We start from the raw sequence: 23,304 nt of genomic DNA, 5'->3' as shown, positions 1-23,304 counted from the left end.
ATGAACCCAGGCCTGTTCATAATTAAATTAAGTCATTATCAGACCAGTTCTAGTAATGGCTCCTATTGCTATCCAAAACACGGAAAATAACTAATTGCATTGTGAGCTCTTTCAAGGAACATCACCCATAGCCAGGCATGATCAGTCTCTATTGTCTTGCCTCTATTTACCCATAATCAAATCCAGTGTTCTTGGAACTATTGTCCTGGCCCTACAAAAACACTTACCCTTGCAAAAGAAACTATTCTGATGCCTGGCTGTAAACACTGTATCAGTTCCACTGAGACTTCATCCTCTGCCTGATTGTGCTGGGGGCTCTGCTTGGCTCCTGCCCTCTGGACGCTAGAGCTACCATCACCATCTGGGACCTCTGATCAGTACAAGCTCCATGGAGTGGTGAATTCTCTGTCTAGGCATAGCCTCCTGACTTAGCCTTTTGTAATTAGTTTTAAGGCTTGCTAGCCCTAACCTTTGTAATCAGGTTATTTACTGTTGTAACTGTTAAATATATCAGTTCACTACCCAGAAATATATAATTTTTATTGTTAAAATGGTTATGGTTTCCTTTCTTGCTCACTTCCTCAGGGGTGTTGTTTTGGCTTCCCATTCACTTGGCTTCTTGTACCTAAGCTAAAGCTCCTTGTAGCACCCAAAAATCCTGTGGGGTTTGCCCTGTGAGTGGGTTACTAATAGAACAGTTGTGCTATGAAAGTGGGGATTGTGGTGGGCGTGCTGAACTGGGGTGGCATATGAGGGTGTCAGCTTGTATGTGCTGATTAAGTGATTAACCAGTCCTCTGAGAGAGAGAGAGAGGGATTGTGTGCACACACACACACCTTACAAACACTAGTAACACAATCAGCACACTCATAGAATTATTTACCTCCCCCCATAACCCCAAATAAATGAGCATAACCCAGAGTAAGGGCTAAATCTGGTACCAAGACAGTCTTTTTATCCTCAGAAAACCTGTGATTGAATCTGAAAAATGACTGATGCTGAGCATATGTCCAAGATCCAACTTAATTCTAGCATATTGCTGCTAGTCAGATATTCTTTTAGAGGTACTAACTCCCAATTTTGGTATATAATGTGCTACCCCTAGTCTTCCTGTTTGTCTCTTTTTGGGCCTATCTGTATATATTTGACAAAAACCAACCCCCCTTTTCAAATGAGGTGATCATCATGGTCCCTTTGGGCCTGAAAGTCTATGAGGTATGATTGGATTGGGGAGCATGGGGATGGTGAGAGCTTAGAATCGATCAGATGATGAGGCAGAAAGAAGCTTGAAGAGTCGTTATGGCCGGTGGATAATGTCAGGCAGTGAAAGGCATCATCACTGAATAAATCACTTTGTTAGTCTGTAAAGTGCTATGTTTCTGCTGTTTAATTTTGTTGGAGTACAAACTGACACAGCCACCTCTGTTACTATTGGGTATAGGAAGGCTGTCAGGTCATTGTATTGACCACGGGTCATGGCCCCTGGAGGAAGGACTTGCAGCTGAGAAATCACAGGTAGAATGCAGGGAGGCTCTAAGCAGTCTAAGAGCGGGAAAAGTGCAGTTTTTCCACCTGGAGAGAAGTGAGGGCTGGAGCTGGTCACCTGAAGGGGGCACTTAGACTGGAGAGGGTCACAGGTGCAGGTAGCCTTGAAACTGTGGCATACAGGTTTGACCTCCATAGTCAGGATTTCCATAGTCCAGCAACACCTCTGGTCTGGCATTGCCCTGCATGATCCCAGGCTGCAGCACTCACTGGAAAAGCCAGCTCCCCCTTCCCCTCCCAAGCAACTCCTTCCCTGCCTCCCAGAGCTTCTGGAGCCCCATGAACTGCTCAGCTCCAGCACTTCAGCTTGGGGTGGATGGGGAATAAAGGGGGAGAAGCGTGGATGTGGGGAGGCTTGAAGAAGAGGTAAGGTGACTGAGGAGCCCTGGGGCCAGGAGTGCAGTCTGGCAGCTGGTAGCACTGGCTGAGTGCGCAGCCCAGCTGCTACAGGGCATGGTGTGCTATGGCAAGGCCAAGTTCCCAGGGCTCTGCAACCACCCTGCTTCTTCCCCCAAGTGCCCCCACTACTGAGTCTCTGCTTGGCCAATGCCACACCCTCTGCACCTCACCGGTCCAGCAGATTCCCTGGATCGGGACCAGTCAGGTCCCAAGGGTGCCAGGTCAGGGAGATAGAACCTGCGCTGTGCGCCAAGTAACAGCCTACCTTGCACTTTTTGGAGCACCCAGGGCTGGCTTAGATAGGCCCAGAGGAAGGCCAGGTTGGGGCTGGCTGAACATTCCTTGGGTTGGTGTTGCCTTCAGGTTCCACCTTGTGTATCTGTGACATACCCATGGTATTACTGAACTTTTTGAGGAATAAATGTTTTAATTGGCTGGGGGGTGGGAAGAGGGACAATTTCACATAGGTAAATAATAAATCATTGGGGTTTCTGACTAAACTCATTGGTTATAATAGGGCCAGGCAGTGTTTAGCAGCTCTCATACTTCTCATGAGGCACAGGGGCTATTTGGTGTTTGGCTGGTGGAGTCAGGAAGCTGGATGAGAAACTCCGCTTGCCTTTAAGTGATAAATTGAATTTCTGTCCCTCCGGGGGGTGGAGGAAAGCCTGGCAAGCTTTTGTGCTTGAAAACCATTAAGCACACAGACGGCAGAGGGAAGAGAAAAACCCACAACACTTGCTACATTTGAAGGAGTTAAAAAAAAAGCTCAGGATTGTAAAGCCCATCTCAGGAGGGCTGGGGGCCTGATTCAGGATTTTTCTGTGCATGGAGGTGGTGGTTATTGCTCCTGTGATCAAAAATGGGCACTAACACCAAACTCTGACAAAGAGTAGTAGCATGCGTGCTGGGGACACGTCTGGGCAGCATCCAAAGCGGGCACTGAGCCAGAGGGAGCTGGTTTCAGCAGAAAAGCAGCTCCAGCCAGGGAGCAGGAGCAGCCTGGGTAACTCCTCCTTCCTCAAAGAGTGATTCCTCCTTCAGGAACGGGGAAGGGAGACAGGGCATTCGAGCTGCCTTGGTCACAGCAAGGCATTCCCACGATTCAAAACCCCTGAGCCACTGTTTCAGGGAATTTAGTTACATGCTACAAGCATGCCCTGCATACCAAAAACTGAGTCACAGGCACACACCTCAACCCACCCAACTGCAGTTCAGCAGGAGCATGAAATATACACAAATTCATCTCAGCTCACTTTTGGCTAGCAGCCTGTATACTTCCACTGGTTCTCTGCCACACACACTTCAGTGGAAAAGAAAGGTACCTTATACAGGATGCAGTCATTAGCTTAGGACTCTTTCTGGAAGGAACCTCACACAGGTAATCGCACCTGTAATCTTCTGCACCGGGGAAGAAACTACTAGAAATCCCAAAAACGATTCAGAACATTTTTACGAACCACTTTTATTACAAAGAGCTTCATTCATTGCACAATTAAATCCCCACCTACCAGCTGCTTGTTCTAAATTTAGGCTTATTTATAAGTGAGGAAATGTACCAGCATTAAAAGCAGCAAAACTGGGGCCAGAGGCCTCCTGAGCCTTCACCAGAGTCCAGTGCAGAACATGAATACAAAGCTAGAGATGACTGAGATGAAGCCTAGCTAGAGTCTTCTGAAATCCAGTAACCTTGGCCAAAGACAGCAGCGTGAAGCTGTGCTGAAAGCTGTGTGGGTGAGTAATCTGGAGAGCAGTAACAAAAGCAGCTTTCACTCCGGGGAGAGCCACGGAAGCCTGCTAACCTAGGACCAGATGAACAGCATTTCCAGGGTCTTCCTGGCTGTGAGCTGTGCTAAGAATACTTAAGCAATTAAGAACGAGATGGTCTTTTTAGGCTCCTAGAGCTGTAATTTACATCTCCAGCTCTGCCAGACTCTCCGGTGTGGGACTTTCGCACGAGTGGAGGCCCATCTCCACGAGACAGGCTGTGCAGATATAGGTGTAACAGCAGAGCCCTAGCAGGGAGGCTGTATCTATTGACAGTAGCATTTCTGAGGATACCCTGACACCACTGCCCTGAACAACATTAGCTGTGTTGACAGAACCAGTTTACTGCTGGCACAGCTGGATCTACACTGGGGGCTTTGCCAGCATGGTTGGCTGCGGCGTGATTTCAATGGGAATTAGAGGCTTAAATACTGCCAAGGACTTCCACGCTGCTCCTGTACTCCACATCCGTATGTTGGCTTGCAAGGAGCTGGCCTCACCTTTGTGCACACAAAGCCAAGTGTTGACTTGCTGGGGCTCATTTTTCCCACACCAAACAGCAGCTCCTTGTTGGTGTGAACAGAGCCAGCCCCGACAAGACATGTAGCAGTCTGGCTGGTGCCTTTAATTTCCCCTTGTGCAAAACTACAACAAGGCTCCTCCATGCCCAAAGAGCTGAGTCTAGGTGCCAAGGGGCTGGGAATGCCAAAGAGAAGCACATTTGCAGCTTTTACAGAATATACAAAAGGTTGCAACTGGTAGCACAGTGCACTTGACCTGTGAGCCAAGGACAAACTGAAATGACAATAGCAATTTAGGTCTAGTATATATATAAGCTAGAACTCAAAAAAAATATCTAATACCTAACTTCAGGCCTGACATTACTACCCTCCTCTGTGGCTGTCTGGAGCGCAGACGGTGCAGCAAACTGTATAAAGGATGCATTTACTGAGCTCAAAGTCTACATGGCTAAAGAGAGGAAGGAGTGAAGGAGAGACAGAAGTGCAGGGCAGCACTGGGAAGAGGAGAAGCATCCCAAGCTCCCATTCAGTGCCCTAGCTGCTAGTCCTCATAGCCTAACGAAGGGTAAACCTCTAGTGCTTGGTTCAGAGAAGCGTTAACTACCTTGTGAAGTTACTCTCCCCCCCCACCCCCCGACTCTGCCTTTCGCTGCCTGACATAATCCACCCGCCATAACCGCTCTTCAAGCTCCTTCCTGCCTCATATCAGACCAATTCTAAGCTATCCCCATCCCCATGCTCCCCAATCCAATCATACCTCATAGACTTTAAGGCCCAAAGGGACCATCATGACCACCTAATCTCCTGTACACTGCAGCCCACGGAACCTCATGTGCCCACTCATCAAATAGATGTGAGCCCTTACGGGGCTGAGGATGGGAAGGATTCAGGCAAAGAAGCTATGTCTAGGGGAGAAATACTAACAGACAGTAAGGGCCCAATGGCTGCTACTTGGAACAGTGACCTCCCGTGGGTTCAGGAGGAAGGGGTGGGACATTAAAACCAATCTCATCGATGGAGGAGCAAGTCATGTTCTCTTGCACTTGAAGAATTTACCTTAAGGGAGACACATTTTAAATATATAAAGACTGGCACATTATCCATGATTAGTTACAACACATTAAATCAGAAAAGAATGGATTTAGAGCAGTTTTGTTAGTTACATGGGGATTGGTTATTAGTGGAATTTGTTCTTTGAGGTGCTATTTCTGCCCACCTGCTCCCTGGGCACACAATTAAATATAAATGTATTCTAAGACTTATTTTAAACTTAGGGCATATTATTCTAGAAGCCACCAATTTGTGTTGTGTTTACAATCAAACTAAATGACTAAAAACTAAATTCTGTTAGCCAATAAGGTACCACAGGACTTCTTGTTTTTGCAGATATGAACTAACATAGCTACCCCTCAAACTAAATGAGTGCACAAAAATCCTTGGGAAGACATGTGACATATTGGATTCATCCTAAAGAAACCCAGGTTGAAGAGAAAAACAGTGAAAATTACAGCCTACGGCTGAAGGAAGCTCTGAGATCTGTCACTGGCAAAGTATAATAAAGAGATGAGACTTTCAGGCTGATGGATTTGAAGTGAGTAAAACAAGGCCACTAGCCCTTTAACTTGTGAATTATGCTGGCTTTACTCTCTCCTCAGAAACAGGGGCAGGAGACATTAATAGGGCTAGTATCGGGCAGAGACAAAACAAAACTTCCTCAGTGTAGTGGGACATTACAAAGCATGGAAAGAGCTGCTAGATTCAGTAAGACACCCCAACAAGAAAATTGTGTCTGATAGGGTGGAGACGATCAATGGGGATGCGTCTGCAATTGTTAATTAGAAGTTGCTGTCTGTTAAAACAGCCTTTATGCCCTCTGCTGTCCAAACTGGGATTCTGCACAGTTGCAATTTTTGGTATTAATTTTGGCAGGAGAAGAAGGAAAAAAAAAATCAATCTGCAGATCCCCGAGAAAAACTGTAGTAGATTCAGGTTATTCTGTTAAACAAGGGCTGCAAACCCAAAGATCAGTCAGTATGTTTAACCAGGCTTAGAACAGACACTTATAGAATTATTTAAAAGATGTGAGAGAGATTTTGCTGGCTGTAGCAGCAACATGGATGCTCTTCGCCAGCTGAAACAGGCCCCATCCAGAACCAGCAAGGCCCCCTCATGGAGCAGGCAGCTAGACCTTGAGGCATAAACAACACAGGGAGGAAAAGTTGTTTTGTAGTTAAAGGCACAGAAGCTGCAGCCCTTTGGAACCTAGTATTAAATCAATAACTATAAGAACTGGCAGTTGTTCCAATTTTCAGCATTTACAAAGAGCTCATAAAATACAAGTAAACTGACAAATCAGCCTTCCATTTGTACACCCTATATTCCCAACAATGCCTCGGGAAGTCATGTGACCATAGCTCCAGCCCACTGAAAACCATGATAACTTGCCAGTTCTTTCAATGAGCCTATGGAATAGGATCCTCTCAGGAGCCATGCAAACAAACTGAAAAGCATGACACTCATTATGTATATATTTCTGCCCTCTCCCTACTTCATGGCTACACCAGTAAAAGCTTCAGTGTAGATGTAATGCCACCTGCAGAGTGTCATTTTGGCTGTACGGGTTTCTTTGTTCAGAAAGCTGGTTTAAGCTACACCGGTTTACCTCTAGTGATATACATTTACCTGTATCCCTTGAGCTACTCTTCTGTGCTTGCGTTCTGAGAAGACATGGGTGTGGGGGAGAGGCGAGTGAACCTAGAGAGGGAGGAGGCCTTCTCAAGATAACCGCTTACACTTAACTAAGGATCATTAAGAATACCAGTGCAAGTAGCTTCAAAAGCTCTGGCCCACTCTCCTTGAGTACCACAAACTGGTGTAGGTCAGAATAAGCCAGCCTCATAGACACACAGGAGGATCTGGTCTGGCTAGAACACGGTAAATTGCTTTTAATTCTGTACCCCTAAGTGACGAGGAAAATTTAACTTGCAGCATACTGTGAAGCATCAAATTAAATATGAGAGAGAGGTTCAGAAACACCAGGTGGGTGAGGCAACAACATCAGTCAGAGAAGCTGTTCCAAAAATCATCTATTTTGGTTAAAATTACTACTTCCAGAAGGCTGCTGGCAAACATCACTGGTTACACCGTCCCAAAGGAAGGAAACACAGGTGCTCCAGCAGAGCGATAAACAGTTGTTATACAGGTTCCAGGACACAGTGAGAGAATGGAAAAATCCTACCGAGACAAGGAAGAGTAAGGGGTCTATCACTCAGAGCAGAAAGCAGAGGTGCATGCTGTCAGATTGCATGCTGACTCTAGCTATGACAGTGCTAGCAGCGTTAGGCAAGCATACATGGTTTGAATGATAGAAAACAAATCACCCCCTTGAACTGCTTCACCTACCTCATGAGCTAGGAGTGAAAATTTCTCCTATCTGAACACCTTCTCTCTTGCTCTCTACTGCCAGGTTTACTCTGACCAAAGGATGCATACTTTCAGGCCATTCACGGTACTTGCCTGCTCAGCATATATTTTACCTGAGCAACACATTTAGCAGACAAGGAGTACGCATGACAGACCTGGTCCAGACTAGCAGAAAAGGAGTCTGATTTATAAAATTGTACCTCCCCCAATTTAGGCAAGGCTAGAGGACTACAGAATTGTGAATAACTCTCACCCATGACATTCAATTCCCACAAACTAGTAAGGCAGTTTTTACAAGCAGGCTCTACCAATGTTCCCTGGGATCATTTCCATCCACCTGTGGATTTTTTCCACCCATGTGTGGAATACACTGTTATGTGCACCACCATGAGAAACACACAAGCTTGGTTTGTATTCCTCTAGTCAGCCAGGCAGCATTGGCATCTCTCCTGAGCGGAGCACAGCTTACAGGAAACACCGGGCTCCACCTGAGAGGTTCATATGCTACCAACAGTACTCCAGTGTTACATCCATGCTTGCTGTATAACCCGCATCCAAGAGTCACACAGAGCATTTGTACAAGCCAAACAATTCCAAGTTTATATTCAGCTTTTCCTTACTTTTCTAACTCAGGGAAATCCTGGTTTTGGTATTCACAGTTAATTTGTGCTCAGAAATAAAGCAAAAAGTGGGTAAAAGCAGTAACTGAAAAACAGAAAACCATCAGTCTTGAAAATACGTTTAATGTCTAATCTTATACAAAAGTGACAGCATTTTCAAAAAAATATCAAATCCTGTATTTATAGCCTTTCACTATCATACAGCAATATTCGTCTCATCTAAAGAAAATACAGCAGCAGGTGATAGTCTATACTTTAAAGATGTGATTGCTTATGTCATATTGTAAACAAATGCAGTATGGCAATCTCTAAGCACAAGTCAAAACAAACTTCTCAGCAATTTAATTTAAATGATGCATAGAAATTTACAAATTCCATCGCAAAAGCTTCAGGCCAGAAGTTGCTCACACTTGACAATACATGTGATAAAGTTACTACACAGTATATAGTGACAACTTGAGTTTTTACACAATAGATTAACAGGTAAAACCCTTTCACTGCTATGCAAGGAATCCTGCTCACAAAACAAAGGGGATGAGAAACTTTTCATGACTTCAAGAAATATACATTTTTTTTTCCAATGTCCCACATATATCTGAATTTTAGCCTAAGCTTTCCAGTAATAAATCCTGCCTAATCCAGGAAGAATCCAGACATCTATTTTATTTATTTTTGGAAATTCTAATTTAAAAATAAATTTTATATGTTCACTTTGTATTTTCTATCTTGCCATTGTACATGTGACTATGAGATTAATTCATTTAAATACTTTGTTTTCCTTAGATCAAATTACAGACTATGGCTGAACATGTCAAATGCACTTGAGCAGATGCAGTCAAAGCATGTTTGCTAGACTCACATGTACAAGTTGTATCAGCCTTGGAGAAATTTAAGTCCACTCAGTGAATTTCTGAAGGTTAAATCCTACAGGAACAGCATTCTATGCCAAATTTACGTAAGATCCTAGTTAAAATATTTGTGTTCTGATTTCCAGTGTTCATAGAGACTTTGATTTATGTGGAATATTAGTGACAAATCTTAATTTGTTGTGTTCAGCTCCAATACTGCCTTCCTAGTACAAAACACACGTTGTGGCTGTTTATTCGACCTCATAGCAATATGCCAGAGTGGCCACAGCTCCTTCACAGACTGCTCTAGTCTATAAAATTTATTTTGGGGATCTTGAAACTGCCATGGAGGCTAAGTCTGCTTCCAACATCGCTACCAGACCACCCAGTTTATATTTAAAAATCTACTACTCGGTGCATGCACGAGTCCACACTAAGGGAAGGAAGAGAAAGGTATCTTGATTTCACAGTTCCACAATTCAAAAGGATTTCCTAATGAGCTGATGTATTGCTAATCCGTCAGTATTACCAATTCAGTTTTTTAATTCCACCAACAGAAGCTAAATAAGATTTCCCCAGTTGGATAAAATAATTTCTTCATGGTCACAAAGTCTACATAATCAAAGTACCATGATGAATTTAAAAAAAAGCTCAAGTCTCAGTGAAGAATGTATCTTGGTAATGTAAAGCTATCATTAAGATAATTCCCTAAGGAGTCTGTCAGGAGAATGAAATTGACAGCAGTGATCCTTCAGATGAAAAGCAGCTACACAGAACACAGAATATTAGTCATTCAATTAAAACCACATCAGACCATGTCATTCAGCAAGGTACAACACACACCTAGGTATGAACAAAGGGACTACCCTATTATGATGTTCAATGGAGCTCTGTCATACAAATGGCTCATTTCCAACCATGGCAAAGGGAGATGGATTGGAAGGATCTATCTAGGTGATAGGACTACGTGGAATGTCAAAAGCAGCTTTTCGCCGCTAGACTACTTTAAACTGAACTTATGATTAATTTCCAAGGACGCAAAGTAAAAGTTCTGCAGTGTTTAAGTTTCAGATAGGTAGAACCCAAGTGAAGAGACCGGATAACCTCCCAGTGGGAGTCAGTTTGTCTTTTTGTAGCAAACAAGCAAAACTTCCAGTTGCCATTACTAATTTGGGGCTGGCAAAATTCTGCCCTCATTTTCATGTACAAACATCACACTTGTGGATTTAAATTAACTGATCTGCGCATCCAGCTACTTGTACACACACCTGTTCACATTTGCAAACAGGCATTTATGTGCAAATCAAGTTAGACTATGTATTTCTGCCTACAACTGCTCAGCTGTAGCCCCAGAATCTGAGAGAAGCTGTGCTTGAGAGAGTGCGTGTGTCCACACATACACGCTCAGCCTTCAAATCCATGTGCTTCCTTCCTTTAGTATGTTTTTAATTACTGTAGCACGTTTGAAAGAGACTTCACAAAGAAATCTCAATATACATTATTTTTACTGATATCCTGAAATAACCTGAAAAGAGACAAAATATGACTATCCATCCATTTAGTGACTACCACAAGTCTTGTATCAAAACTTAAAGCATTCACTGACATTTAATGTTTAACTTTTTAGTCAGCCTTTAGGCCTGATCCTGTAATCCTTACTCACTTTGTAACTCCCTTTTTCCCCCTGCAAAGAAAACTCTGCCTTAAGTAAGAACCACAGGACATTGTCTGCTCATCCTACTTCACTTTAATAAACCAAAAGATGTCAGCATATGAGCAAGTTAAATGTATGCAGATTGCTCCTTCATACCTCAGAAGTACGCACAAGAGGTGAGTGCTCTTCGCAATTCTCCAAAAGTTACCGAAACAAAAATTTTAAAAATATCTGTAAATAGTGGATGAAGGTGGAAAGCTACAGTACTTTGTTGCTCAGCATGAATTCAACGGTAAGGCTGTAAAAAAATTAAAAAATAAAGTTCAAGGTCAATGTATGGCTTTAGCAAGACAGCACATTGTCAAATCAGCACTAGGCAAACATCTCGACTAAAGGCAAGGACAAATTTAAGGGTACAAGTAAACTGTTACTATGGTGTTTTTTTGTTTAGCTGGCGGTTCAACATCCTAAGGCTTTGCGCTGGCCTAAGGTCTTTAGGGTAGACAGCTGTACCCATGCAGCTGTGCCACTGGAAGTCTCCTCTGTAGCCACTCTGCCAATGGGAAAGAGCTGTCCAGACAGCAAACACAGCACTAAAGTCTTCAGCTGACATAGAGGCACTGGTATGCACAGAGCCATTGGTGAAATTTATGTTAGCTGGGGTGTTTCCCGCCCCCCCACACCCCAAGTAATGTAAATTTTACCAACAAAAGTGCTGGTGTACACATAGCCTTAGATTCTAATCTCTAGACAAAACTCTTTCCATTCTTGTGTTTAAGCAAACGTATCTAGTTGTATGCTTATCTTTAGAAAGCAAACCAATGCTATGTTTAAAATGGAAGTATTTTTCAGAGACCCATACAAAAAAATATACCCTGAAGATCACTGGCTAACTTCTCAGGTTTAGTGGTATTACAAAACTGAGTATTCCAATACTTTTAACTCCCCTAGACAGTAAATTTCGCATTAAGTTGTTACCAGGAAAAATTACACTGTAAAATCACATGGACTATTCGAAGAGCTAAACGGTTCTTTCACTCCAACATCAGTACAAATTTGTGATGAATTTTGGAACTGTTCAACATAGGACACTTTAAATACTCACATGGTGACCACCAGGCATTGATGGAGCACCAGCAGGACCAGATGGCACTTGAAAAGGATTAGGGGGTGTAGGATATAGTCCTGGAGCTGGATATGATCCTGTGGGTGGTGGAAATGGACCAGGTGGTGAAGGTCCCCATGTTCCAGGTGGGACAGTACCCCATGGTACTGTAGGTGCAGCCCCTGGCGTCTGGGTAGGAGTGGCATATGGCCCTGGGGGTGGATATGGCATACTAGGTGCAGGATACTGCCCTCCCATTGTTGGTCCCCATGCTCCAGAGGGTATGGATCCCCATGGCCCAACAGGAGCCGGAGGTGCAGCTGGCTCTGTTGCACCGCCATATGGTCTTGGAAGCTCTGGATAGGGCATACTTGGTGGAGGATATTGCCCTGGAGGGACAGGACCTGGCACAGATGGGGGTGGATATGGACCACTGGGAGGAGGAGGAAATGGAGCAGGCGGTCCAGGGGGCACTGAAGGATACATTCCTGTTGGGGGAGGTCCAAATGGCACACTGGAGGCTGATGTATTTGGTGGCAATCCAGATGGCCCTGTAGGAGGAGCAGTTGGGGTGTTCCAAGGATTGGAAGCTGGCCAGCTTTGTGGCGGCTGACCAGGTTGCTGCCCTGATTTTGTATTGCTCACACTGGAGGTTTTAGCCGGTGAATGATCCGGTAAAGCATCTGACAACTAGAAAATAAAGCATGAGTGAGTGCAACTGCCTACTACTGAAATGACTAACTGTGCGTGGCAATTGGTTACATTTATAAATTGCATGCAATAGTTTTAGGTAAAGCTATGTGCACGGCTGCATTTAATTTCATACAACTTTTCTTCAAAATAGAAGCTTAGAGGTATTATAACATGCTACACAGGTTGAACCTCTCTAACATGGCATCCTCAGGACTTGACTGGTGCTAGACAAGAGAAATTGCCAGACCATGGGAGGTCAATATTGTCTAGAAGCTACCAACACTTTCACTGCTTACTGGGCTCTTAGAAGATATTTAGGGGTAAATTACAGCTAAATAACAGCACAGAACACTGAGAGCCAGGACTGGTGGCTGTAAACAAACTTCATGGAACTACAGGAAACTTGGATACATCCATGATAAGTGGTCCTCTGCTTAACTAAAACCATGCCGGATTACATATCTTGCGACAAGAGTTCTGGATTAGAGAGAGGTTTAACCTGTAGCTATAAAACTTAAGACAAAAGGAGAGCTACCACATATGGCAATATGCAATTTTTCAGTGTCAAGCCAAAGGGAAGGGTCTTTAACCACCTTCTACACAGATACCTTAAAAGCATCATGTCAGAATTACATTTTAATACTGATCTCAGACCTGACAGTACCAAGGAAACCAACTGACAGTTTAGCACATTTAGCCCTCTGGATTGCTCTACTCACTGTAGAGCTACTGACACAATTACAGCACCAGGGAACACCTTCCCTTTTTTTCCCCTGAAATAACTGCCTGGAATTTAGACTAACGTTGCACAGCCAGGCGATTGGTAAGAAAGAAGTTTTCTTACTTACCGAAAAGTCATCAGCTCCAGACATTTTACTGAAAAATAAAAAGAAGTTTGTTGACAGCAGTTTGCAGAGTGTTTCAGGCAAGAGCTGGTAAGGAAACTAATTCCTGCCCATTTTTCTACGTTCACTGCACATGTAACAGTTCCACTTTACCGGGGTCAATGTTTCCCCAACCATGACTTTGCTTTTATGATTCAGAGCTGAACAGATATCCATCTGCTATGAGGGCTGACAAAGGCAGTTTTTTCATAGGGGAAGAACCAGCATTAGTAAGGCCTCTTTATATTTCAGTTCCAACACAACAGGGACTGAGTCATAAGATGGTAGATGAGGCCTACCTATGCAGCAACTGGATCATATAAAACAGAGCTTAAAAATTCCACATTTATGGAAAGTTGGAAGCTGCCACAGGCAAATGCCCTCAGATTCCTGCAGAATCTAAACTCTCATTTTAAATAGTATATTTGTGAAGAAAACCTTCAAAATGTGAGTTGAACAGATGCTGCCTTTGTGAAGCCAAAGAAAAATCATTCCATCATCCACTGCAGCTCAAAACTTTCCAGAGCTGCAGCAGGGTGAACACCAACCTATTGTGCATTTTTACTGCTGTTATTTGGAATAGCCTGAGCAACAGTGAGCTGAATCAAACCAGTTTCAGTCCGCAGCTTGGGCAAATTGAAGGATGGCAAAGGTCGACCTTTCAGCTACTCACTGAGAGTCCCCACAAATTAAGAAAGTGCAGAGTAGTGGAGATACTTTGTAGCTACCACAAATCTCAAGGGAAAGAATGATTAGCAGATGCCACCTCATGACTGTAGCCAGATGGCTAGAGGGAGGCGTAAACAAGGGGCAGTATAAAAGTCTATAGTGTAAACGCAACCTTTGTAGGGCACTCTGGATAGCCGAGTTAGTCTTCTGGATATTAGATCTCCAATTAACTTCTAAAGCTCATGGTGCACAGTTAGTGTGATATGGGCAGGAGGGAGCCAGAAAGGCTGATGGATGATTTTAAGGCCAGAAGCGGGGAGTTTTATCCTCTATTTTGACTTGAAAAGAAGTACAGATTACTGGGGGGAAAGCAGGGAAAGATAAAAGTCTAGGGCAAGAATTAGAATACAAAACATAATGGGAAGAACAAAGACCTCAAAGCCAACTAAGGAAAAGCTATCCATGATTTCTCATAGAAAAGATATCGGGCAGTGAATCCAGAAAAAGAACAACAAAAAGCAAAACCCATGTAAATAGAGCTGGCTGAACAGTATTCATTGAATACACCCCCGGTGTCCAGTACATTTGCTACTTGCCAAGTGGCAAATATGACACTGCGTTGTGGTGAATACAAGCACACCTAACTTACAAGAAATAATCAATCATTCTTCGAATTCATCAAGTGTGCTCTACACAATTAGCGCAGGCTTAATGTGGCAGGCCGCCTCCCAGCCAGCGGGGAACCCAGCAGGCAATGACGTTGCCTATGCTGAAAGGGAACACTGCAGGGCCTGGCAAGGATGGGAGTTTGGTATCATGCCCTTTAATGCACAGGGACAGCACTGCTTTCTGCACACTACTCGCAGGGAACAGCCACACCAAGGGGCTTCTTGTTATAGGCTACATGAAGTTCAAAGCCTCTACTGCACTGAGTTGTGTTGCCATACTTGTGTCTGTCATTATTACATCATCTCACAGATTCATGTGAATTCAAAGGCCAGAAGGTATTTTTCTAATATTTAATAATTGTATGTGCAACTAATAAAGTTTTGTATAATATAATGTGGCAAATATGAAAAGATGACAACCACAAGTTGTGGCAAGCTGTGAATTCCTACTGGATACCACTGGAATATACTGACAAATCCCATTGATATTTCTTAAATTATACAATCAACATGTTTTGCACTATTTGACCGAAACCACTATTTGAGAAATATTAGTTGAATAGCTCTAAAAAAAAAAATCAGTCGAATGTAGGCTGACAAGGTTGCCATTAAAAACAATACACAACTGAATAGTAACAAAGAGGGAGCTGGCCTAGTCTATATACTATCAAAACAAAAAAGCAGTCAAGCAGCACTTGAAAGACTAACAAAATAATTTATTAGGTGAGCTTTCATGGGACAGACCCACTTCTTCAGACCATCAGGCCTACCTGCCAAAGTAAAAATTACTGTTAAAACATCACATCAGGTTATGTAATTTATGATGGTCTGACGAAGTGCGTCTGTCCCACGAAAGCTCACCTAATAAATTATCGTGTTAGTCTTTCAAGTGTTACTTGACTGCTTTTTTGTTTTGATAATGCACAATTGTTTTATACCTTTAAATTACATAGCCTGATGTGATGTTTTAACAATAATTTTTACTTTGGCAAGTAGGTCTGACCCTCAAGATAGTAGATCATCAAATAAAATTTAAATGCTCTGTGCATAAATAGGCTAATCCCACTTGCCTGATGACAGGTCAGAGGACAATCATTTTATAGATCTAAAATCCCTTATGGTGATCATATTTTTAGTGTAGATTTGCCGTACCAATTTACCCTTCAGAACTCTAAAAGTAAACCTTTAAAACATATTTAGATAAAAATATAACTAACTTGGCTTAATGTATGTAGTTTTTCACTAAAATGTTTTAGAGATACTGAAATTAATATTCCACTGAAATTGTTCAACATAGCAAAAACATAGATCTGAAGGATCCAGACTGGGCCCTATGCTAACCTACATATTTATAAAAGATCTTGAAAAGCAGGTGAACAATGAGGTGGCAAAATGTGCCCACAACACAAAATAACTCAAGAATTAAGTCTAAAGCTGACTGCGAAGTATTACACAGGGTTCTCACTAAACTGCATGACTGAGTAACAAAACAGATGGAATTCAGTACTGATAAGTGCAAAGTAATGCAAGTTGATAAAAATAATCCCAAATATACAAGCAAATACTGGGATCTAAGTTAGCTGTTCGGTCTCTGAGTAATTCTTCGAAAACATCTCCTCAATGTGCAGAGGCGGTCAAAAATGCTACCGGCTAGGAACTAGAAGGTAAGGAATAGATGAGAACAGAAAATACAGTGCTACTATAAATGTATGGCACACCCACACATCTTGAACACTACCTATAGTTCTGGCTGCTGTATCTCAAAAAGGACAAGTTAGAACTGGAAAAAGTACGGAGAAGGACAACACAAATGTTGAGGGTATGGAATATCTTCCATCTGAGGAGAGATTACAAAGCCTGGGATTGTTCATTTTAGAAGAGATGGAAAAGGAGGGATATCAGAGGTCTGTACAATCAGAAACGGTATGGTGAAAGTGACTAGGGAAGTGTTTTTACCCTTTTATACAACAACACAAAAGCCAGAGGTCACTCAATGAAATAACTACAGGTTCAAAGCAAACAAAAGGAAGTACTTCTTCTCAGAACATAGTCAACCTCTAACTTGTTGTCACAAAATTTTGGGAAGGTCAAAAGTATAACTGGCTTGGAAGAAAGTGACAAACAGGTTTGTGGGGGACAGTTCATCACTGGCTGTCAGCTAGACAGAATCATAGAAGAGTAGGACTGGAAGGGACCTCGAGAGGCCATCGAGTCCAGCCCCCTGCCCTCATGGAAGGACCAAGCATTTTCTAGACCATCCCTGAAAGCCATCTACCTAACCTCTTCTTAAATATCTCCAGTGATGGAGATTCTACCACCTCCCTTGGCAATTTGTTCCAGTGTTTGATCACCCTGACAGTTAGGAACTTTTTCCCAGTGTCCAACTTGAACCTCCCCTGCTGCAATTTAAGTCCATTGCCTCTTGTTCTATCCTCAGAGGCAAGGAAGAACAAGTTCCCTCCCTCTGCCTTATGACACCCTTTTAGATACCTGATAGCTAGGGATTCAACCACATGCTTTAAGTGTCTCTAAGCCTCCAGCTGCCAGAGATTGGGATTGGGGGAACAATAGATAGATCAGTAAAAATGTCCCTGTTATGTACATTCCTTCTGAAGCATTTGCCACTGGCCACTGTCAAAGATACTGGGGTAGATGGACCAGTAGTCTGATCCTGTATGACCAGTTATCTGCTTCAATTAAAATCTCAAAAGGCAAAATGCCAGAACAGTTTGCAAGTGCCTCATGTGAAGTTCCCGTCCCCTTGATGCTCTTATACATGATTAAAACCAGTTAGACCCAGTGGAGGTGTAGCTTTGGTGGTTCCAGGACATTGGACAGATGAAGTGGATGAGGTAATACTGGTAAAAGACCACTCTACATTGAATGGTGCCTTAGAATACATGCCATTTATGTTGAAGTTTTCTACCTTGCATTTCGCTGTGTTGCTCTGAGAATCTTTCTAAGGCCTCCAAAAAAACCTGTGGTTCAAAAGCTGGTCTCTCACCAATAGAAGTTGATTCAGTAAAAGATATTACCTCACCCACCTCGTCTCTCTGCAGCTAGTTATTCTTATTTAGCAACATTCGATAATTCCACTTTAAAAATCACTGCTAGGTTTGGGCCCCAAAATTACATGGATTTACACCAACTGAGACGCTGACTTCATTTTATAAAAAGGAGCTGGTTAACAGTAAATGGAATGTCATTTACATGTTCATACCAGCTATATTGTTATGAGCTTTCTCAAAAAGCATTACACCAATGCTATCACTTGCAGAGAACAAAAATGAAGCAATTAATTTAACTGACATGGTTTTTGCACAAGAATGTAAAGGATGAAGTAGTCTATTTCAAATGTTTCTTTTTGGGGGTAAGAGGAAAAGGAGTTACTCTGGTTTGGCAGGGGGTCTGGATGATTACTGAACCAAAAGAAATTAAATATAAGCCACACTTACCTCCATATGTAGCAAGACAAAGGAGATTCCAGAGAGGGGCTTTAATAAGACAAACACCCTCCATGCTAGGCTCCAACAGACTCAGCAGCTTTGAGACACCAAGCCTAAGCAGCCTTTGCCTCCACATATAGCCAAGATTAGGTGAATCAGGGGAGGGAGAGATGCCAAGAATTGCCTACCCTAAATACCACAGACCTCCCTCAGCAAGCAGGGTAAGCACAGGGCTTGCTAGATATTGCCACTGTTCTCTTCCAGTAACGGTACAGGGCACGAGATTCCAGCAGTCTCAAACTCCATCCACCAGCCCTCTTCCACAGCACAGCCAACAACTGTACTACCGATGTAAAATCCTGTTTAACTGGTTATCTGGTTAAACACTAGGTTTAACCAGTTAATTGATCAAATGGGCATGTGGGGGCCAGCAGCTGAGAAGACCACTTCAGCCCCTGCTGCAGACATGGACTGCTCATGTGTGGCTGGAGATGCCCCCATCCGCAGCAGGCTGGCTTAGGGGCACTTCAGCCTAGTCAGAGCAGTCCTCATCCACGTCAGCCTTGGGGCTGAGCACTCCAACTAAGCCAGAGTAGTCGCCCCATCTTCAGTGGCCCTGGATGCACCATGGAGTGGAGGAGCTCCAACTAGGCCAAAGCAGCCCCAGTCTGTGGCTAGACTAGACATCAGCCTCCCCAGCTCTCCCCCCGCCCCTCCGACCTCCCACTAGCGCCACCATGAGCAGGTCTACTCTGGTCTGGATGAAGCACCCTGCCCACAGTGGCCCTGCAGGCCTGGAGTCATCTCTTGCCCACGGCAGCTGGGTATTGCTCCAGCCTGTACCAGTTAATGTGACTGGTAAGTCTCAGCCCTTTAGGGTGAGGCTAGCTAGTTAAACTTCAACATCACTAAACCAGACTACAGATGAAGGCACAAGTAATATTTACACAGACTAACCCTCTTGGCTACTCTCTCCTTCCCCAGCACTACTCAGTTAATACTAAGTATCAGTGATCTACTAGCCACTTTTTCCCCTACACGTCATGCTTTATGTGACGCTGTCTCATTTTCCATCCCCATCCCCAAATATCAATCTGACCTGCACTACACCATGCTTCACTTATAAATTTAGCTTGTAAACATGGAGGAAACATGCTAATTATTAGGTCATTAGCTAACTGCTGAAATTTGATAATCTCTTTCCTTGTGCCACCAACAACTGGTCTTGAACAGGAGAAAGGACTTGTTGGATTTTAAAGTTTTAGCTGCAACTAACCGCCCTGCCATTCCTTTGTACCTGTCTTGGAAGTAGTTGGCAAATGCCATAAATGCACAGTCACTGGAATCAACAACTCAAAAGTCAAATTTACTTGACCTTGTAAGACACAATAAGAGCGTCTCCCACGGAAGACAAAACTATTTGGGCATGCAAGTTTCTTAAAATGGCTCTTTTCATATTACTACCTCATTCTTTTTCTTCCTGCTGGAATTTGTTTGTTGCCTCAACATACTTTTATTCCCTCCCTTTCTCTTAAAATTACGTAGCTTCTAAACTCAAACTTCATAGGGTTTAAGGACAGAAGAGGCCATTAGATAATGTCTGACCTGCACATCACATTGCATTCATTTTCACTGTTAGCACAGTACGAAACTTAATAATTTGGGCATGGCTTAAGCACTGTCTCCAGAAATACACCCATTCTTGATTTTAAAAACATCAAGAGATGGAGAATCCATCACTTCCTCTGGCTTCAGCTTTCAGCCATGAGTTCTTGTTATACCTTTCTCCACTAGATTAAAGAGCACTGTAGTACTGGATATTTTCTCTCCTTGAAGGTATTTACACTCAGGTCAAGACACCTTTTAATCTTCTTTTCAATAATCTAAATACTTATATGCTGCGGTCCACTCTTGAGCCCTGTCTTGTTTATGCTCATCCTAAATACCTCACAAGAAACAAAGAACTCTGGTGCAAGTTGTTTTCAGAAAGTCTAGAAGACAATCCTGATAAATTGACAGCTGTCTTGAAGAGAGGCTCAGAATAAACAGAGGAAGTTACTTAAATACTCTCAAAAACATAGAATGAAGAATTATCCTTAAACTTGATGGGCAGATACTACTGAAAATGCAAAGTTTTGCTACATGGGTTTCAGAACCAGGGAAAATGGGCAAACAGGAATTAAAGATAGGATAGTAAATGCCTGGCTCAAAGAGAGAGAAATAACTTCTTATCAAATGCTGCAGCACTTGTCAATATCAATAAGATTAAAATAGAAAATAAATCTATAAAATAATGCTCATCAAGTTTTAGTGCACAATACTGATGACTTACATACACTTAAAATGCAACAGGGAGGCAACATCTACACTAACAGATGGGGTGCTCCTGCCAACACAGATAAACTTCCTTCTGAAAGGCAGTCACTGGGTAAATGAAAGAATTCTTCTGTCCATCTAGTGGTCTGTACACAGAAACTAAAGTCATCTTACCTATGCTGCTCAAGGGGTGTAGTTTTTTTCACACCTTTTTTCAACAGAGCTAAACCAACCTAACTTTCTCATGTAGGCCATACTGAGTGTTAGGCAACAAAAGAAAAGAAACACGAGCAAGTGATCTGTTCCACAAAGAAGCAAATGTTGAGATGAATGACTGGTGTAAGCAAGAAAGACCATGTATATTAGACAGATACTTCAAACAATACCCCTATATGACAAGAGGATGGAGTACAGGCTTAGACGATTTGGTCATGTAAAGCAAGAGGAGAGGCCAAAAAGAAATGGTGTGATGTAAACAAAGACATCAGAGAACTTTGCAGGAAGAGGATTTTAAGTGCTGGTCTCTTATGATTAACACATGGAAGAGAATGACAATACATACAGAAATCCCCTCCATACCCTTCACTATTCCCTGATTCGTATATGAAAGGATTAGCCTTTATTGCCACAATATTACACTGGGAGGTCACATACAGATGTTTGTCCACTATGATCCCTACTTCCCAGACTTCAGTCCCTGCACTCCCTATTCTATAGGGCCTTCTTTTCTTATTCCTATGTATATATATTTATGCGGAGTTGTACTGAAACCCATTTTGCTTGCAGAGTCCCAGGCTGCCAAGTGACAACTCACAATTAACAAGCGATTCTGTAGCACCTCAAAGACCACCCAATATCCTAGGTCGTGAGCTTTCAAGGGCAAGGCCCACCCTTACCCAGGAAAGCTTATGACCTAATGCATTTAATTAGTCTTTAAGGTGCTAAAGGACTGCTTCTTATTTGTGAAACTACTGACTAACATGGCTACCCCGAGACTGCAAATCACGAGTACTCTGTCATTATTATTTACCACTCTACCAATCTGCAAATTTTATTAGTGACACTTCCAGATCATTGATGGAAATGTTGCAGTGTCTGGCCTAGTCCCAAACCCAGGAGAACTCCACTAACATATGATGAAGATTCCCCACTAACAAATTTGACATCTATCAATGACACAGTTTGTCTATTTAACTTGTTTGTAATATTGCACAGTTGTTTATTCTAAAATCAGAACGTGTTAAGCTACTAAGACAAACAGGTTATAATAGTTTAAATACTACATTTCTTGATCCAAACTGGAGTCATACTAAAAGGAAACAGACTTGCCAAAAGCTTTCTTCAGTGAGGTATCCTTTTACCTGACAACCTACACATATGAATGAGAATTTATTAGCTTAATGGACAAAATACCTGTTTCCAGACAAAAAAAGCCACAATAAAATATTGTTGACAATTATTCTATATGTGGCCAAGCAAATTTTAGTCAGAAACTATTTGCTTTTAATATGTCCTATAAAAACAGAGCCCCGAGTAGGATGAATGCTATTTTTACGATCAGCTACTAGGCAACAAATCAACTGGTTACCAAAATGCCCCGATGCAATTCGGCATGCTGCCGCATTAACTGAATTCCTTTGTGCCACTGTTTCATGCCATCCCAAGGGTGACATTCGTTTAGCGCCACTATACCGAGCGCAGAACGAGCAGCTTTGACGGACGACTCTCTGTAGAGCGCAAATGGTGTCTGTGCTCTGAGGCAGCTCCTCTTGCAGCAGTTTTAGTGGGATAAACTGTGTCCAGGGAGAGGCAATAAACCAGGCCGGCAAACTCGAGTGCTAAGAACTCGCGGGGTTGACGCTCTGGGCGAGCCATGCACAGGCACGTTGCAATGCTTGTCCCGTATGACATCCCCGCACCTGCCGGGCCAGGGCGCAGCAGCACTGCCAATGTAAGGGAACCACCCCCGCTGCTGCGGTCAAGATAAAGCCCCCGACCACTGAGGCGCCTCACGCCGAGAGACCCAATCCCGCCCCGCGGGCCCAATCCCCCACAGCCGGAGCGACCCTGCGGCCCGATCCACCTACTCCCCCGCCCCGCCCACAGCCCCTGGGAGGCTCCAGGCCCCGCCGCTCCCCTCAAGGGTGCCCGGCCTGGGCACGGCGGCCACCCTACCTACGGGGGCAGGCGCTCGGCGCAGACGGAGGGCAGCAAGGAGGGAGCCGGCCCGGTAGCAGCAGCACCGCCACCCAGCCTCGCACGCGGAAGCGGAAGCACGTCCCCGCCCTCCCCACCGGAAGGTCACGTTAGCTGACCCCGCCCCTTCCCGACAAAAGAGCGATCGGAGCCCGCCTCCTCGCCCGAAAGGCAGGGCACGTGACAAAGACCCCGCCCTCGGCCTTTCCCGCCGCGAACTGGATCACGTGACATCTTCCCGCCTCTTCCCCTTCTCCGCCCAGCCTCTCTCCCCGCCCTGCCGCCGCTCTCGAGGGCGCCGCAGCGACCCCTAGCGGAATGCCGCGGGGGGCCGAGCCCTTCCGAGGGCGGCGAGTCACGCGGGGTCAGGGGAGCGGCAGCGGGCGGACCAGTGACAACCGGAAAACAGTCTTAGCCTGACGCGGCTGCGAGTGTGATGGGCAGCGGGTGATCAACAGCAGCAGCAGCCAGCGCTGGAACCACGCACACAGCCCAAGCGCCGGTACACAAACACAGCCCAAGCGCCGGAACACACATGCAGCCCAAGCGC

The 23,304-nt window shown here is 43.8% G+C and overlaps 1 protein-coding gene across 2 annotated transcripts; it reads right to left on the bottom strand.

Moving 5' to 3' along the window:
* Positions 1–8,378: 8,378 nt before the first annotated feature.
* On the bottom strand, positions 8,379–22,862 carry MAPK1IP1L (mitogen-activated protein kinase 1 interacting protein 1 like). Of its 2 annotated transcripts, none has more exons than XM_074998646.1 (4): positions 22,734–22,862; positions 13,424–13,451; positions 11,883–12,572; positions 8,379–11,075 (listed from the first exon to the last, which is right to left on the bottom strand). In XM_074998646.1, the coding sequence occupies exons 2-4, from the start codon at positions 13,445–13,447 to the stop codon at positions 11,064–11,066; spliced, it is 726 nt and encodes a 241-aa protein (XP_074854747.1). In that variant the 5' UTR covers positions 13,448–13,451; positions 22,734–22,862; the 3' UTR covers positions 8,379–11,063. The 2 variants fall into 2 exon arrangements, with proteins under 2 accessions (XP_074854747.1, XP_074854748.1); XM_074998647.1 differs by having other exon boundaries at positions 22,738–22,846.
* Between the last annotated feature and the right edge of the window lie 442 nt (positions 22,863–23,304).

The sequence above is a fragment of the Carettochelys insculpta genome, chromosome 6, assembly GCF_033958435.1.
Source record: "Carettochelys insculpta isolate YL-2023 chromosome 6, ASM3395843v1, whole genome shotgun sequence".
Classification (NCBI taxonomy): Eukaryota; Metazoa; Chordata; order Testudines; family Carettochelyidae; genus Carettochelys; species Carettochelys insculpta.
This window is presented reverse-complemented; position numbering and strand designations above follow the sequence as displayed.